Source organism: Pan paniscus, chromosome 5, assembly GCF_029289425.2.
Source record: "Pan paniscus chromosome 5, NHGRI_mPanPan1-v2.0_pri, whole genome shotgun sequence".
Taxonomy (NCBI): domain Eukaryota; kingdom Metazoa; phylum Chordata; class Mammalia; order Primates; family Hominidae; genus Pan; species Pan paniscus.
Window position 1 is genome coordinate 138,832,422 of NC_073254.2, and position 19,480 is coordinate 138,851,901.

The 19,480-nt window shown below is 39.9% G+C and overlaps 1 protein-coding gene across 3 annotated transcripts in view; it reads right to left on the reverse strand.

Annotated features, from left to right (window-relative positions):
- MCM9 (minichromosome maintenance 9 homologous recombination repair factor) overlaps positions 1-19,480 on the reverse strand; it is a 123,043-nt gene that overhangs the window by 6,604 nt on the left and 96,959 nt on the right. For 2 of the 3 annotated variants that reach the window (XM_034962767.3, XM_034962769.3), the window contains 4 exons: positions 10,684-10,886; positions 9,553-9,756; positions 8,408-8,490; positions 7,773-7,918 (listed from right to left, as the gene is read on the reverse strand). In XM_034962767.3, coding sequence (XP_034818658.3) covers positions 7,773-7,918; positions 8,408-8,490; positions 9,553-9,756; positions 10,684-10,886 — 636 coding nt within the window. The remainder of the gene's footprint in view (positions 1-7,772; positions 7,919-8,407; positions 8,491-9,552; positions 9,757-10,683; positions 10,887-19,480) is intronic. The other variant, XM_034962772.3, reaches the window with a different exon arrangement.

Sequence of the window (19,480 nt, forward strand, 5' to 3'; positions counted from 1 at the left end):
TTCCCCCTTGCTTATTTTTGTGAGGTTTGTGGAAGATCAGATGGTTGTAGATGTGTGGTGTTATTTCTGAGGCCTCTGTTCTGTTTCATTGGTCTATATATCTGTTTTGGTACCAGTACCATGCTGTTTTGGTTACTGTAGCCTGCAGTATAGTTTGAAGTCAGGTAGCGTGATGCCTCCAGCTTTGTTCTTTTTGCTTAGGATTATCATGGCTATACGGGCTCTATTTTGGTTCCATATGAAATTTAAAGTAGTTTTTCCTAGTTCTGTGAAGAAAGTCAATGGTAGCTTGATGGGAATAGCATTGAATCTATAAATTACTTTAAGCAGTATAGCTATTTTCACAATATTGATTCACCCTATCCATGAGCATGGAATGTTTTTCCATTTGTTTATATCCTTTCTTATTTCCTTGAGCAGTGGTTTGTAGTTCTCCTTGCAGAGGTCCTTCACGTCCCATGTAAGTTGTATTCCTAGGTATTTTATTTTCTTTGTAGCAATTGTGAATGGAAGTTCACTGATGATTCAGCTCTCTGTTTGTCTATTATTGGTGTATAGAAATGCTTGTGATTGGTGCACATTGATTTTGCATCTTGAAACTTTGTTGAAGTTGTTTATCAGCTTAAGGACTTTTGGGGTGAGACGATGGGGTTTTCTAAATATACCATCATGTCATCTGCAAACAGAGACAATTTAGCTTACTCTCTTCCTATATGAATATCCTTTATTTCTTTCTCTTCCCTGATTGCTCTGGCCAGAACTTCCAATACTATGTTGACTAGGAGTGGTGAGAGAGGGCATCCTTGTCTTGTGCCAGTTTTCAAGGGGAATGCTTCCAGCTTTTGCCCATTCAGTATGATATTGGCTGTGGGTTTGTCATAAATAGCTCTTATTATTTTGAGATACTTTCCATCAACATCTAGCTTATTGAGAGTTTTTAGCACGAAGGGGTGTTGAATTTTATTGAAGGCGTTTTCTGCATCTATTGAGATAATCATGTGGTTTTTGTCACTGGTTCTGTTTATGTGATGGATTACGTTTGTTGATTTGTGTATGTTGAACCAGCCTTGCATCCCAGAGATGAAGCTGACTTGAACATGGTGGATAAGCTTTTTGATGTGCTGCTGTATTCAGTTTGCCAGTATTTTATTGAGGATTTTCACATCAATGTTCATCAGGGATACTGGCCTGAAATTTTCTTTTTTTATTGTCTCTCTGCCAGGTTTTGGAATCAGGATGATGCTGGTCTCATAAAATGACTTAGTGGGGAGTCCCTCTTTTTCTATTGTTTGAAATAGTTTCAGAAGGAATGATACCAGCTCCTCTTTGTACCTCTGGTAGAATTTGGCTGTGAATCTGTCTGGTCCTGGACTTTTTTTGGTTGGTAGGCTATTAATTACTGCCTCACTTTCAGAACTTGTTATTGGTCTATTCAGGTATTCGACTTCTTCCTGGTTTAGTCTTGGGAGGGTGTATGTGTCCAGAAATTTATCCATTTCTTCTAGATTTTCTAATTTATCTGCATAGAGTTGTTTATAGTATTCTCTAATGGTAGTATGTATTTCTGTGGGATCAGTTGTGATATCCCCTTTATCATTTTTTATTGTGTCTATTTGATTCTTCTCTCTTTTCTGCTTCATTAGTATGGCTAGCGGTCTATCTATTTTGTTAATCTTTTCAAAAAACCAGCTCCTGGATTCACTGATTTTTTGAAGGGTTTTTCGTGTCTCTATCTCCTCCAGTTCTGCTCTGATCTTAGTTATTTCTTGTCTTCTGCTAGCTTTTGAATTTGTTTGCTCTTGCTTCTCTAGTTCTTTTAATTGCGATGTTAGGGTGTCGATTTTAGTTCTTTCCCTCTTTCTCCTGAGGGCGTTTAGTGCTATAAATTTCCCTCTGAACACTGCTTTAGCTGTGTCCCAGAGATTCTGGTATGTTTTGTCTTTGTTTTCACTGGTTTCAAAGAACTTATTTATTTCTGCCTTAATTTCGTTATTTACCCAGTAGTCATTTGGGAGCAGGCTGTTCAGTTTCCATGTAGTTGTGCAGTTTTGAGTGAGTTTCTTAATCCTGAGTTCTAATTTGATTGCACTGTGGTCTGAGAGACTGTTTGTGATGATTTCCATTCTTTTGCATTTCCTGAGGGGTGTTTTACTTCCAATTATGTGGTCAATTTTAGAATAAGTGCTATGTGGTGCTGAGAAGAATGTATATTCTGTTCATTTGGGGTAGAGAGTTCTGTAGATGTCTATTAGGTCCACTTTGTCTACAGCTGAGTTCAAGTCCTGAATATCCTTGTAAATTTTCTGCCTCATGGATCCATCTAATACTGACAGTGGGGAGTTAAAGTCTCCCACTATTATTGTGTGGGAGTCTAAGTTTCTTTGAAGGTCTCTAAGAACTTCTTTTATGAATCTGGGTGCTCCTGTATTGGGTGCATATATATTTAGGATAGTTAGCTCTTCTTGTTGCATTGATCCCTTTACCATTATGTAGTACCCTTCTTTGTCTTTTTTGATCTTTGTTGCTTTAAAGTCTGTTTTATCAGAGACTAGGATTGCAACCCCTGCTTTTTTTTTTGCTTTCCATTTGCTTGGTAAATATTTCTCCATCCTTTTATTTTGAGACTATGTGTGTCTTTGCATGTAAGATGGGTCTCCTGAATACAGCACACTGATGGGTCTTGACTCTTTATCCAATTTGCCAGTCTGTGTCTTTTAATTGGAGCATTTAGCCCATTTACATTTAAGGTTAATATTGTTATGTATGAAGTTGATCCTGTTATCATGATGCTATCTGGTCAATTTGCACATTAGTTGATGCAGTTTCTTCATAGCATCAATGGTCTTTACAATTTGGTATGTTTTTGTAGTGGCTGGTACCGGTTTTTCCTTTCCATATTTAGTGCTTCCTTCAGGAGCTCTTGTAAGGTAGGCCTGCTGGTTACAAAATATTTCAGCATTTGCATGTCTGTAAAGGATTTTATTTCTCCTTCACTTATGAAGCTTAGTTTGGCTGGATGTGAAATTCTGGGTTGAAAATTCTTTTTAAGAATTTTGAATATTGGCCCCCACTCTCTTCTGGCTTGTAGGGTTTCTGCAGAGAGATCTGTGGTTAGTCTGATGGGCTTCCCTTTGTAGGTAACCTGACCTTTCTCTCTGGCTGCCCTTAACATTTTTTCCTTCATTTCAACCTTGGTGAATCAGATGAGTATATGTCTTGGAGTTGCCCTTCTTGAAGAGTATCTTAGTGGTGTTCTCTGTATTTCCTGAATTTGAATGTTGGCTTGTCTTGCTAAGTTGGGGAAGTTCTCCTGGAAAATATCCAAGTGTGTTTTCCAACTTGGTTCCATTCTCCCCATCATTTTCAGGTATACCAATCAATCTTAGGTATGGTCTTTTCACACAGTCCCATATTTCTTGGAGGTTTAATTCATTCCTTTTCATTCTTTTTTCTTTTCCTAATCTTGTCTTCATGCCTTATTTCAGTAAGTTGATCTTCAATCTCTGATATCCTTTCTCCTGCTTGATCGATTTGAGTACTGATACTTGTGTATGCTTCATGAAGTTCTCGTGCTGTGTTTTTCAGCTCCATCAGGTCATTTACGCTTCTTTCTAAACTGGTTATTCCAGTTAGCAGTTCCTGTAATCTTTTATCAAGTTTCTTAGCATCCTTGCATTGGGTTAGAACATGCTCCTTTAGCTTGGAGGAGTTTGTTATTACCCACCTTCTGAAGCCTACTTCTGTCAATTCGTCAATCTCATTCTCTGTCCAGTTTTGTGCCCTTGCTGGAGAGGAGTTGCAATCATTTGAAGAGGCATTCTGGTTTTTGGAATTTTCAGCATTTTTGCGCTGGTTTTTCCTCATCTTTGTGCATTTATCTACCTTTGATCTTTGAGCTGATGACCTTAGGATGGGGTTTTTGTGTGGGGGCCCTTTTTGTTGATGTTGTTGTTTTTGCTTTCTGTTTGCTAGTTTTTCTTCTAATAGGCCCCTCTTCCACAAGTCTGCTGCAGTTTGCTAGAGGTCCACTCCAGACCCTGTTTGCCTGGGGTATCACCAGTGGAGGGTGCAGAACAGCAAAGATTGCTGCCTGCGCCTTCCTCTGGAAGCTTTGTCCCAGAGGGGCACCAGCCTGATGCCAGCAGAGCTCTCCTATATGAGGTGTCTGCTGAACTCTGCTGGGCGGTCTCTCTCAGTCAGGAGGCACAGGGGTCAGGGACCAACCTGAGGAAGCAGTCTGTCCCTTAGCAGAGTGTGCTGCTAGAATCCTCCTAGTTAGGATCAGCTGCTCTCTTCAGAGCTGGCAGGCAGGAAAGTTTTAGTCTGCTGAAGCAACACCCACAGCTTCCCCTTCCCCCAGGTGCTCTGTTCCAGGGAGTTTTATCTGCAAGCCCCTGACTGGGGCTCCTTTCTTTCAGAGATGCCCTGCCCAGTGAAGAGGAATCTAGAGAAGCTATCTGGCCACAGCCACTTTGCCACACTGTGGTGGATTCCACCCAGTCCAAACCTCCTGGCCTCCTTAGCACTCTCAGAGGAAAACCGCCTACTCAATCCTCAGTAACGGGAGATACTCCTCCCCCTACAAGCTCGATCATCCCAAGTCGACTTCAGAATGCTGTGCTGGCAGCGAGAATTTCAAGCCAGTGGTTCTTGGCTTGCTGGACTCCATGGGAGTGGGACCCAATGAGACCATTCGGCTCCCTGCCATCAGCCCCCTTTCCAGGGGAGTGAATGGTTCTGTCTCGCTGGGGTTCCAGGTGCCACTGGGGTATGAAAAAAACTCCTGAAGCTAGCTCAGTGTCTGCCCAAATTGCCACCCAGTTTTGTGCTTGAAACCCAGGGCCCTGGTGGTGTAGGCTCATGAGGGAATCTTCTGATCCGTGGATTGCAAAAACCATGGGAAAAGCGTAGTATCCAGGCCGGGTAGCACAGTCCCTCACCGCTTTCCTTGGCTGGGGGAGGGAAGTCCCCCGGGTCCTTGTAAGTCCAGGGTGAGGTGACGCCCCACCCTGCTTCTGCTCGCCCTCTGTGGGCTGCACCCACTGCCTAACCAGTAGTCCCAATGCGATGAACTGGGTACCTCAGCTGGAAATGCAGAAATCACCTGCCTTCTGCGTTGGTCTTGCTGGGAGCTGCAGACCACAGCTGTTCCTATTTGGCCATCTTGCCAGATCTCATATTTTCATTTCAAATTTCCCTTTGGTCATGAGGGAGGATGACTTCCTAATAAGGATTGTAGTTCCCTAGAAGTAGGTCCTTTAGAAAGCCTTTCCTGACAACCTAGAAATGCCTTTTTCTTATAAAGTACAATATGATCCCTCTTCTACATGCTCACTTTGAAAAGATATTATACCAGAAAGCAGATGAATAAGTTATTCTAAAATTCATGTATAATCATAGAAAATATAAGGAAATACCTTATATTTAAATATATTTAAATACATTAAAATGTTAATGGTATATATCTCTGGGAAATAAGATTACATGTGATTTTTTTGTTTTCTAATTAATTCATCACTGCTACTTTTAAAAATACAAAATAAAAACATGCATTACCTTTACAATCAGAAAAAAAGCCCCCAAAATTATTGTAAACATATTGGGTTACAGTCATTCACAGTAGGTTTGAAAATATCAATAAGCAAACCCACTTTTTTTTTTTTTTTTTTTTTTTTTTTGAGACAGAGTCTCTCTCTATCGCCCAGGCTGGAGTGCAGTGGCACGATCACGGCTCACTGCAACCTCTGCCCCCCGGGGCAAACCCATGTTCATTTTTACTAATTTGAGTTACAACCAAACAAAAAAGCAAATAGCTTTCAAAATTACTACTACCTAGCATACTTTTCAGCATCAAATTGAGGTCAGGGATACTGATAATTGTTAAAGTTCTGCAAAAATCTCCTAAAAGATGAGAATAAGTTAGGGTAGACTAAGCCCTATTATTTTAGTCTTTTTTTTTTTTTTTTTTTCAGATGGAGTTTCACTCAATCTTGGCTCACTGCAACCTCCACCTCTTGGGTTCAAGCAATTCTCCTGCCTCAGCCTCCCGAGTAGCTGGAATTACAGGCGCCCGCCAACACACCCAGCTAATTTTTGTATTTTTAGTAGAGACAGGGTTTCACCATGTTGGCCAGGCTGGTCTTGAACTCCTGACCTCAAGCGATCTGCCCACCTTGGCCTCATGAAGTGCTGGGATTACAGGTGTGAGCCACCGTGCCCCGCCTGCACTCTGTTTTGAGGCATGTAGAATGGCCGAGACAGACTGTCACCAGTATAAAGCATTTTCTGGAAGTAAAGCATGATAAAACTATAAATGGTTTCATTATAATTATCTCCTTAAGGAACAGAGAACTCTTTCCAAAACAGTAAAAACTCATATGCTGGTTGGGTTTTTTCTCACTTGATAAGATTAGCTTGAGATGATTAGTTAGATTGTGTCTTGGAGGTAATTCACTTTCATTTGCATAGTACCTGGTTTTGTTGCTTTCAGGAGGATCAACACCAGAACATGCCTCTACATTATAAATAAATACCAGTAGAAAAAAACATTTTAAGGTAGAATCCTGTCTTTTAGATTGTCAAATACTCTTTCGTTTTTCCTTTCTTTCCCTCCAGGAGGGTCATTTTAAATTTGGGAAGTCTAATTGTCATCTTTCTAATTCATAACAATGATTCTGGGCTTCACTTTTTCTCCTTTCCTGAATCCAGCATATGTCAGTTTCTGGTAGCTTGGATCAGTCAAAATGAGCAGCCTCTCCAAAAGCAAAGCCAAGCCCAGGAGTGGCTTGAAAAGAATCAGCTACATCAAATCATAAACAACCCAAAGGAATAACTTTGATCTTGGCACCATGTTCTGGATCATAAAATGAGCCAGGAGACCAAAAGAAAGAGGGGCGAATTTTATACAAAGTGCAAGTTTACTGCAGTCTGGCACCTGGCTATTAGCAGGATAATGCCCATCCCCACACTTCCCCAGGAAGGCTGTGCTGAAGTTTCAAAAATTAGAAAGAGAAGGCTGCTGTGAGAAGGAAGAATTCTCAAGGATTTTTTTTTAACGTAGTCAACAGTCTCAATGTGGTCCCCAAATTCTTTGCAGCTGTTCCACTTTCTCATGTACTTCATTCACCAGACCCCGGCTTTGAGACCAACACCAGTAAGAGCTGCAGGTCAATTATTAAGCCATTCACACTGATCATGAAGACACCAAAAATGGATAAACTTGCCATTCCTCACTCCTATTTCTCAGGCTCACACGCAAAACCTAGGTTTTTAGAAGTCCACATATTTCAGGAGTATGCGAACATTAAAGTTTGGGCAAAATTTTTTTGGTAAAGTCCACATTCACACTAAGGCATGTGACACGTTTCTTCCCATGTGTCCTCCTTGTCTATTATTTGCATTTTAATGAGTCATTAGAAAGGTAAGTTTTGAAATGTTGCTTCTGTCATTGCTGAGTTGTTATCTCAGCCAACACAATGTGGAGCAAAGACAAGCTATCCCCACCGAGCCTGCCTGAATGTCTGATACCCAGAAAAGTGAACACTAAAATGCTGGTGGGGGTGGTGTTCACAGTCACTGAGTTTTGGAGCAGTTGATTATACAGCAGTAGAAAACTGAAACAGTCCCCTATAGATAGTATCTGCCTGTCCTAAGAACTTACTGACCCAACACCTGATAGATAGATTTTTCCACTTAATGCACACTTGCTTTGTTTCACTAAATGCCAAACAAGGATTTCCCATTGTATGCCTTTCTGGGTTTTCATTCCTCACCTTTCAAGTCTTCTAAGCTCTTCACTCAAGAGGCTCTGCAGCTCTAGCTTTTCCAGAATAAGTTCACACTGTCTCTGGTACTGCTCTCCAGGGTTTTCAGGAAAGGAAGTGTGGAGGGCATTCACACCTCCTAGCAGTGCACCTCCCTGAAGGGGTGAGAAAATACCAGGAGAGTCACCAGGCCAGCCTGCATAGCGGTAAGTACACTCTAGGGACCAGCAATCCCCGGGGGCTAAGACCGCCCTTTACACCCCTATGCTGGGTATGAAAATCACTTGGGAGGCTTTTTCAATTTTCTATAGTTCACTCCTCCAGTTCTTGGTGGCAATCATTGCTCTAGGAAGCTATACTGTCACTGGTGGGCTATGAACATCTCTCGGGTGTGTTGAGGAAAAAAACGATCGAAGCGCACTACTTTACATCAATGGGCAAAAGCAACGCCACCCATGCAGCAAATATCTCCAGGACACTGTTTCCTCTTCATTTAATCGGTTACCTTTGGATATATTTCCAGGAATTACTAAGTCTAGAATATGAGCATTTTAATAACTTTTGATATGTTAATAAAGTGTCCTTTTTTTAAAAAAAGAAAGTTTGTAATTAGGATAAAGATTAGGTACACAAAATATCCTTACCTGCATTGAGGACTCCATGACTGACACCACCGTAATAGCGTCTTCCAGAGTTACAGTATCACGAAACATCAGGCGAGCATGAGCTAAGAAAACAAAACACATTTGTTTTTTAGGAATATTTGAGGTGAGAAATGTAATTCTCTAACCTCCCCCTCCTCAGCATTTGTATTTTATGAATGAGTTATTAATAACAACATAATTTTACTAGAACAAGCACAAAAGTAAACATTCAACTAGCTTTAAGGTTGTTTCTATAATGAGCCTAATCCTTCTGTGTAGCCCACACAATCTTGTATATTTATATGAAAAAGTACTCTGGGCTCTAGCAAAGAAACGGGCTATATAAACATACATTTAATATTCAGCAACTTTAGTCCTCACTTTCTAGTCTTTTATAAAACTACACAAAATTAAAACTCATTTTTCATTTCTGGCACTCCTCTTTATAATCTATGAGCTTTTCAAAGCTACCAAACAAGCAATTCTAAATTCTGAGTATTTCTTGCCCTAATATTAGCTATAAATCCTTGAAAAAAGAAAGTCCATTTGTTTTACAGTATTTTTTATTAAGCTTGTATTATTTTATTTTATTATTCAGTTCATGTGAATTCTTTTTTTAGATTTAAACAAAAGCTAAAATGTAAAAGCCAATGTTAGAAGAAAAGAATTAAGATACATGTTAGCTATATGTATATATGTAATGGGGCAGGGCATGGCATTGTCAAGTTGGTTGTTATAATGACAGGGATGGACTGCAACTGGCAATTAATGAGCAAGAACTGGTGATGCTATATGGGAAACAACTCCAAACAAGAAACTGTCCCACTCAAAATGCTAACAGAGCTACCATTGAGAAACAAAATATCAGAAGTAAGGCTTTCTAAGTGAATGGTATATTAAGTTCTAGGAGGTCCCGAGATGGCACAAAGATTCCTCTTTCTTAATGACACCACATTCCAGTCAATACTCATCATCTGTCCTCAGAGGAGCAGAGATCTTCTGGCTCAGAGCCTTTATTTTTAAGTGACTATGAGCACCTTAGAGTGGGAGTTATTCTCATTCAACTTTGAATCCATGGTGCCAAGCCCCATGCCTTGCACACACGCAGCATTCAATACAAGCATCATTCGCTGAATGAAATAGACCTTCTGCTAATCGTATCAAGCTTTCCAACAGCCGAATGGTGGTCCGGGCAGCGTTCCGGGAATCACTCTGCCTTTGCATCTGGTAGTACCGGAGAAGAACTTGATTGCCCACATCAGACAGTGTGGGCTGCAGATTCCTTATGAGGCAGAAATAGGTTTTCATCTTTTCCATGCTCCAGAGCTTCTCTGATTTGCTTGGGTAACCTGTATGTATCAGGTGTTGGGTCAGTAAGTTCTTAGGACAGGCAAATATCTCATTTTAAGGATTTTTATAAAGTTCTGGTACTCATTTGTTAAAAGATAACCTTCATGTTTTGTGGTTATTGAAATCTAGACTTGTTGTCTGCATAGCATACAATCAGCAGTCTTATGATCTAAGCTTAATAAAGGTAAGCTTCCTGCCTTTATTAAAAATTATTCAGAATAATTCTGGTCTGCCCAGTAATCAATAATATTCAAGTACATCTATTTTTTTTTTTTTTTTTGAGATGGAGTCTTGCTCTGTCACCCAGGCTGGAGCGCAGTGGCACGATCTCTGTTCACTGCAACCTCCACCTCCTGGGATCAAGCAATTCTCCTGCCTCAGCCTCTGCAGCAGCTGGGATTACAGGTGTGCATCACCACGCCCAGCTGATTTTTGTATTTTAATAGCGACGGGGTTTCATCATGTTGGCTAGGCTGGTCTTGAACTCCTGACCTCAGGTGATCCACCTGTCTCAGCCTCCCAAAGTGCTGGGATTACAGGCGTGAGCCACCATGCCCAGCCTGAGTAAATCTGATTTAAAGAGAAGCCTACATTTAGAGATTTGTTTCACAATTCACTCTGGTTTTACGTGCAAGAGGTGAGCGTTAATTCTGTATCATAAGGTTGTCCCCTTTCATCATAAGGCACATATTTATAACAACTTTAGTCTCATTAGTGGCAGGTAGAGAAAGGCCCTTTTCCTTCAACTCAGTATTCTGAGGCCCCGTAAGTGGCTCCTCTCACTGCTTTCTGTCTAAGCTTTTCTCTATTGCCTGGTACTACATAGCCTATCTTGGGTATTTATTTAATTTTCTTGAAAGGGAATTTCTTTTAGTTACAGCTAATCTCTCTTTGTTATTTTGAATGCTTTGTTTGTCTTCACATACCTTTATTTTCCAAGATAAAGGAGGAAATGATACGATCCCAGTCTTCATTCTTGGTATCAAGCAAAACCAGGATCAGGTCAAATCGACTTAAGAGTGGGCTGCCGAGGGCAATGTTCACAGACACCGACTCCTGGGGGTCGTACTGGCCTTTGGGGTTCGTTGCTGCCAGGATGGTGGTCCTTGTGTTCAGCTTGCACACGAGGCTGCCAGGAGAGACAGTACAATTCACTGATTGTGAGGTTCAGATAAAATGCAAGATTACAGCTGTTAATAAAATGAGGCTGCTCTTGCACCTTGAAAATCTATGAACTCCTATGAAAGAAAATGTAGAATGACAGAAGGAGATATCACAAACATCAACTTCCAACAAAGTATACTGAAACTATTCTATCTTAAAGAGAAGTAACCGTTCAATAAACACTTTTTATGCCCCTGCTATGAGGAGACCCCTCTGCTAAGTGCTAAGAAGTATCCACAATTAAACCAAACTCTTCTTAAGGGGCTTGCAATCTACTAGCTATAATGTAACACAAGGCAGAATATGGTTAAGTTCTAAAACAATAAAGTTCCCAGGGGAAATAGGGATGATGTGTATTCATCTATGTGGATAGAAAAGATGAACACAGAAGCAAACACTGTGAAGCAGCTTTTGAACTGAACCTTTCAAGACCTCTGGACATTTTTAGGTGGAGAAAGACAGGCATTTGCAGAGGGGGTGAGGGTAGAGAGTGAGGATGACTCTGGAGAATAGTGAGTGGTTGAGGCAAAAACTTTCTGTGTATTCACTCATTTTGTTTTGATTTTTTTTCTAAACACGAAAGAAACAAAAAAGAGAGAAAGAGGGAGGGAAAGGAAATCAGAAAATATGATTGATTTGGCATTGAGTTTTTGAGGAGCCATTGTGAAGGGAAGTCTGATAAGGACTGGGTTGGTGAGTGGGTTGGACAGGAAAGGACTGTGGACAGGATGCAGGGTAGGGCTCTAGTACAATGGTCCAGTAGAGGGACAAGGTAGTCCTAAATGGAGCGTGGCAGGATAGGGATGGATGTGACATAACTTACTGTTTTTAAACTAATTAATGATGGGCTAGTTCTCAAAATAATGTGACATATTCATTGGCAATAACAAATGTAAAAATTTGAATCTGTAAATTTGTATGCTGTGCACTTGATGCCCATTTTTAGTTATAGTGGGATGTCTGCCTCCCAAGTCACAGCCCTATGACATCAGCAACATGTATTACGTTTGTTAATCCCTGATCTATTTCTAGCTAGCAGCTACTTCATTCCCTGAGGCTGAAAATGTTTGAGAATCTTTATTTGTGGCAAGTGGCACAAGAAGACACTCATTAAATAAATAAGAGAAAGATAAACAAGGCATTTTTACCAAAAACTAAATTCCCTTTTAAAAAATTAGTGACAAGGAAAAATTCTGGACAGTCCACATCTTATAATTTATGTGTCAAAGTGGCTTTTGTAAAGACAGTTGTTTAGAACTTGGAATATAATTTGCCATAGAACAATGTAATAAGCGGTTCCTAAGTAACCCACAAAAGCACATTTAACCCACACTGAAGACAGACTATTTGTATTTCTTATTTAAAAATGTCCACAACACTGGCAATGAAACAAAATACAATTGCATATGACATAATTTTTATAAAATTATTTTTAATGCTAGGTCAAATGAATTGTTCATTCATCCTCTCTCTGACCAATATTTATAGACCATTTCCTTTGTGCAAAAAGCTGTACTGAGAATCCAAAAAGGTATATATCTAATCTCTGCCGCCAATTAGTTTACAACAGAACTGCTGGGGAAAGAAGAGGTGGAGCAGAGTGCCTGCCAGATCGTAAGTGTGCAAGGAGTGCTGGTGTCAGTATCAGTATTAGTATCAGCAGGGAGAAACTTTGGTGGGGACACCTGGAGATCTATAGGGGATATAATTGGAAAGTTTTCCAATGTATGAGAAGAAAAATGAACACAGAAAGAAGGTGGTAAATTATGCCTAAGGTAACTGGGGGAATTAATTTTTCCATTAGAAAAGCTTAAGCTTAAGAATCATGCTGGTGGATCGCCAGAGCTCAGGAGTTTGAGACCAGCCTAGTCAACATGGTGAAACCCCATCCCTACTAAAAATACAAAAAATAGCCGGCACGGTGGTACACACCTGTGGTTCCAGCTGCTTGGGAGGCTGAGTTGGGAGAATCACTTGAGCCTGGGAGGTGGAGGCTGCAGTGAGCTGAGCTTGTGCCACTGCACTCACAAAGCAAGAGACCATCTCAAAAAAAAAAAAAAAAGTTGGGGGTGGGGAGAACTAACAAAAATTTGTATGCAAAGAAAAAAGGCTGTCTGAGGTGAAGTCAGCAGAAATAGGAGCAAGGAAAATATGGGAGGGGGCAGAGGAAGAGGAGATTATGAGAGATAAGTCAGGCAGATCCCTGTAGCAAAGAGGGAGGATGAAGACAGTGCCAGGACAGACAGGGTGGTCTCTGGGCACTTGAAAGTGGGGAAGACCGTATGTAAACCTGGTGGGTACAGACCTGTGATACAAACATTTTTTAAAAAACTAAATGGGGCTTTAGAAAACAAACACAAATACATACATACAATCTAATCCTAAGTACACTGTGTGTAGTAGTGGCTCACTAAATACTAAATGAATGAATTCACAGACTGTAAGGTAACTCATTTTTCTATCCCATATGAACTCTACCTTCTTCAACAATATTAATAAAAATAACTACATTTTTAATATCAAGCAAGCACTGCATTAGGTTTACAAAGATCATCCCTAATCACAGCAACCTGAAGGGTAGGTGCTATTATCACAAACTTGGAAATAAGGAAACTAGAAGTTCAGGAATATTAACTTCCCCAAGGTTACACTGAGAGGAGCAGAGCTGAGATTCAAACCTAGATCTCCTGGGCTCCAAAATCAATGCGCTTTTACTTCCAGACTGCCGATTCTGCCTGGGATTTTGGGCATCAATTTATTTACCTTACTTTATATATATATATATTTTTTTAAAAGACATGGTCTCACTCTGTTTCCCAGGCTGTAGTGCAGTGGAGCAATTACAGCTCACTACAACCTCAAACTCCTGGGCTCAAGTGATCCTTCTGTCTCTGCCTATCAAGTAGCTAGCATTACAGGTGTACATCACCATGCCCAGCTGATTTTCAGAAAATTTTTTGTGGAGATGGAATCTTGCTATGTTGCCCAGGCTGGTCTTGAACTCCTGGCCCCAAGAATCCTCCCACCTTGGCCTCCCAAAGGGCTGGGATTACAAGTGTGAGCCACCATGCCCAGCCTATTTTTGTCCTACTAAATGTGGTCTTCCTTGAGAGACTGTGATTTATTGTTATAATCCTCACACTGCCTGGTACATAGTAAATGCTTAATAAATGTACATAATTTAAACAACAAATAAAAATAAATCTTTACTTAGTTCAGTATTTCTGAAATTCAGCATTATTTTACATTTACAGGCTTTGTCATAAAAGGATGCTGATACATATTTCTTTTGTATTAAACTTCAAGAAGACATTCCAGTTTCTGAAAAAACTACTTTTACATTTATTTAATCCACACATTTAAATGTCCTACAAACATAGTAGTAACTGTTCTACTAATAACTTGTGTAACCTAACATTGTAAAGTTATTTTTACCAGTAAAGACCCTTAAGAAAGTGCCCTTGTTTTTGTGAAGGTCTCCCATTACTCCCTTTACGGGATGATCCTCATCTTTACTTATGGCTTTGATCACCACCTATATGCTGGTACTTCCAAATTTATCTCCAGCCTGTGGCACCAGGTGCTATATGTTCACCAAACCTTGTTTTCTTTTCATCCTGGGAATAGAGCAAGATTGTATTTCCTATTCCCATTACAGTTAAGTAGGGCTATGATACCAAGTCTGGACAATGAAGTAAAGATAGAACATCATAAACCACTTTTAGGTCTGGCCCCTAAAAGCCTTCCTGTGCAATCTTTTTCTCTCTCTTTACTAGTGGAGTACAGAAGAGGATAAAGCCCTGGAGTCAGAGAGCCACATGAGAGAAGGAGCTTGGGCCCGGAATCATTGTCGGAGCAGAGCATACCACCCTCAATCCACATCAGACTGACACGAACAAGAAAAACTTCCTTTGGCAAAGCATTGCAGGCACGTGGTGAGCACAGGAAAAAACTGACCAATCTTCAAAGAGAAATGGAAAGCAATGAAGACATCTCAGAAATTTGAGGTTTTGAAGTGTTAGGGAAAAAAAATTGCTTCTAGACCCCAGACAGTAAGAAGCAAAATTGAAAAAAGCTTGAACAAAGGCCCAGTAAATTTTCTCAGTTGTATAAAGTCACTTAGATTGAACATGAAATCTGCTTTAGATGGTGGTAAGGTAGCCACTGTTAAGTAATGAAGCCCACACCCATGTTCTTAGCAGCACTACACACACAACAGCTGAGAGGCGGAGAAAATCCAGGCGTACGTAGATAAAGGAATGGATAAGGAAAACGCGGTCTATACACACAATGGAAAATTGTTCAGTTTTAAAAAGAAAGAAAATGCAAACACATACTACAACATGGAAGAACCTTAACTATATCATGCTAAGTGAAATAAGCCAGTTACGAAAGATCAATACTGTATGATTCCACTTACGTGTGAAATACCTAGAGTAGTCAAATCCATAGAAACGGAAAGTAGAATGGTGGTTGCTAGGGGCTGGGAGGAGGAGGAAATGGGAGTTTTTTTTTAACAGGTATAGAGTTTCAGTTTACAAGACGGAAAGAGTCCTGGTGATTGCTTGTACAACGTGACTTATACTTTTTAAAAATTATTATTATACCTTAAGTTCTGGGATATATGTGCAGAATGTGCAGGTTTGTTACATAGGTATACATGTGCCACGGTGGTGTGCTGCACCCATCAACCCATCATCTACATTAGGTATTTCTCCTAATGTTATCCCTCCCCTAGCCCCCCACCCAGTGTGTGATGTTCCCCTCCCCGTGTCCATGTTTCCTCATTGTTCAACTCCCACTTATAAGTGAGAACATGCAGTGTTTGGTTTTCTGTTCCTGTGTTAGTTTGCTGAGAATGACGGTTTCCAGCTTCACTCATGTCCCTGCAAAGGACATGAATTCATCCTTTATGGCTGCATAGTATTCTGTGGTATATATGTGCCACATTTTCTTTATCCAGTCTATCATTGATGGGCATTTGGGTTACTTCCAAGTCTTTGCTATTGTGAACACTGCTGCAATAAACATACGTGTGCATGTGTCTTTATAGTAGAATGATTCATAATCCTTTGGGTGTATACCCAATAATGGGATTACTGGGTCAAATGGTATGTCTGGTTCTAGATCCTTGAGGAAATCGCCACACTGTCTTCCACAATGGTTGAACTAATTTACACACCCACCAACAGTGTAAAATAGTTCCTATTTCTCCACATCCTCTCCAGCATCTGTTTCCTGACTTTTTAATGATCACCATTCTAACTGGTGTGACATAGTACCTAATTGTGGTTTTGATTTGCACTTCTCTAATGACTACTGATGATGAGCTTTTTTTCACGTTTGTTGGCCATATAAATGTCTTCATTTAAGAAGTGCCTGTTCATATCCTTCACCCACTTTTTGATGTGGTTTTTTTTTTCTTATAAATTTGTTTAAGTTCTTTGTAGATTCTGGATATTAGACCTTTCGCAGATGGATAGATTGCAAAAATTTTCTCACATTCTGTAGGTTGCCTGTTCACTCTGATGATAGTTTCTTTTGCTGTGCAGAAGCTCTTTAGTTTAATCAAATCCCATTTGTCAATTCTGGCTTTTGTTGCCATTGCTTTTGGTGTTTTAGTCATGAAGTCTTTGCCCATCCCTATGTCCTGAATGCTATCACCTAGGTTTTCTTCTAGGGTTTTTATGGTTTTAGGTCTTACGTTTAAGCCTTTAATCCATCTTAATTTTTGTATAAGGTGTAAGGAAGGGGTCCAGTATCAGTTTTCTGCATATGGCTAGCCAGTTTTCCCAACACCATTTATTACATGAGGAATAATTTCCCCATTGCTTGTTTTTGTCAGGTTTGTCAAAGATCAGATGGTTGTAGATGTGTGGGATTATTTCTGAGGTCTCTGTTCTGTTCCATTGGTCTATATATCTATTTTTGGTACCAGTATCATGCTGTTTTGGTTACTGTAGCCTTGTAGTCTAGTTTGAAGTCAGGTAGTGTGATGCCTCCAGCTTTGTTCTTTTTGCTTAGGATTGTCTTGTCTATATGGGCTCTTTTTTGGTTCCATATGAAATTTAAAGTAGTTTTTTCTAATTCTGTGAAGAAAGTCAATGGTAGCTTGATGGGGATAGAATTGAATCTATAAATTACTTTGAGCAGTATGGCCATTTTCACAATATTGATTCTTCCTATCCATGAACATGGAATGTTTTTCCATTTGTTTCTGTCCTCTCTTATTTCCTTGAGCAGTGGTTTGTAGTTCTCCTTGAAGAGATGTTTCACATCCCTTGTAAGTTGTATTCCTAGGTATTTTATTCTCTTTGTAGCAATTGTGAATGGGAGTTCACTCATGATTTGGCTCTCTGCTTGTCTATTACTGGTGTATAGGAATGCTTGTGAATTTTTCATATTGATTTTGTATCCTGAGACTTTGCTAAAGTTGCTTATCAGCTTAAGGAGATTTTGGGTGAGACAATGGGGTTTTCCAAATATACAATCATGTCATCTGCAGACAGAAACAACTTGACTTCCTCTCTTCCTATTTGTACCCATTATTTCTTCTCTAGCCTGACTGTCCTGGCCAGAACTTCCAATACTATGTTGACTAGGAGTGGTGAGAGAGGGCATCCTTGTCTTGTGCCAGTTTTCAAGGGGAATGCTTCCAGCTTTTGCCCATTCGGTATGATATTGGCTGTGGGTTTGCCATAAATAGCTCTTATTATTTTGAGATATGTTCCATCAATACCTAGTTTATTGAGAGTTTTTAGCATGAAAGGGTATTGAATTTTATTGAAGGCCTTTTCTGCATCTATTGGGATAATCACATGGTTTTTGTCATTGGTTCTGTTTAAGTGATGGATTACGTTTATTGATTTGCATATGTTGAACCAGCCTTGCATCCCAGGGATGAAGCCAACTTGATCGTGGTGGACAGGCTTTTTGATGTGCTTCTGGATTCAGTTTGCCAGTATTTTATGGAGGATTTTCTCATCGATGTTCATCAGAGATACTGGCCTGAAATTTTCTTTTCTTGTTGTCTCTGCCAGGTTTTGATAGCAGAATGATGCTGGCCTCATAAAATGAGTTGGGGGGAGCCCCTCTTTTTCTATGGTTTGTAATAGTTTCAGAAGGAATAGTACCAGCTCCTCTTTGTACCTCTGGTAGAATCTGGCTGTGAATCCGCCTGGCACTGGGCTTTTTTGGGTTGGTAGGCTATTAATTACTGCCTCAATTTCAAAACTTGTTATTGGTCTATTCAGGTATTCGACTTCTTCCTGGTTTAGTCTTGGGAGGGTGTATGAGTCTAGGCATTTATCCATTTCTTCTAGATTTTCTAGTTTGTTTCCGCAGAAGTATTTATAGTATTCTCTGATAGTAGTATGTATTTCTGTGGGATCAGTGGTGATATCCCCTTTATGATTTTTTATTGTGTCTATGTGATTCTTCTCTCTTTTCTTCTTCATTAGTCTGGCTAGCAGTCTATTTTGTTCATCTTTTCAAAAATGAGCTCCTCGATTCATTGATTTTTTGAAGGGTTTTTCGTGTCTCTACCTCCTTCAGTTTTGCTCTGATCTTAGTTATTTCTTGTCTTCTGCTAGCTTTTGAATTTGTTTGCTCTTGCTTCTCTAGTTCTTTTAATTGTGACATAATTGCTTCTCTAGTTCTTTCAATTGTGATGTTGGGGTGCTGAATTTAGATCTTTCCCACTTTCTGATGTGGGCATTTAGTGCTATAAATTTCCCTCTGAACACTGCTTTAGCTGTGTCCCCGAGATTCTGGTACGTTGTGACTTTGTTCTCATTGGTTTCAAAGAACTTATTTATTTCTGCCTTAATTTCGTTATTTACCCAGTAGTCATTCAGGAGCAGTTTCCATGTAGTTGTGCAGTTTTGAATGAGTTTCTTAATCCTGAGTTCTAATTTGATTGCACTGTGGTCTGAGAGACTGTTTGTTATGATTTTCACTCTTTTGCATTTGCTGAGGAGTGTTTTACTTCCAATTAATTATGTAGTCAATTTTAGAATAAGTGCTATGTGGTGCTGAGAAGAATGTATATTCTGTTCATTTGGGCTGGAGAGTTCTGTAGATGTCTATTAGGTCCGCTTGGTCCAGAGCTGAGCTCAAGTCCTGAATATCCTTGTTAATTTTCTGTCTCGTTGATCTAATATTGACAGTGGGGTGTTCAAGTCTCCCACTATTATTGTGTGGGAGGCTAAGTGTTTCTGTAGGTCTCTAAGAACTTGCTTTATGAATCTGGGTGCTCCTGTATTGGGTGCATATATATTCAGGATAGTTAGGTCTTCCTGTTGCATTGATCCATTTACCATTATGTAGTACCCTTCTTTGCCTTTTTTGATCTTAGTTGGTTTAAAGTCAGAGACTAGGATTTTAACCCCTGCTTTTTTTTGCTTTCCATTTGCTTGGTAAATATTTCTCCATTCCTTTATTTTGAGCCTATGTGTGTATTTGCACGTGAGACGGGTCTCCTGAATACAGCACACTGATGGATCTTGACTCTTTATCCAATTTGCCAGTCTGTGTCTTTTAATTGGGACATTTAGCCTG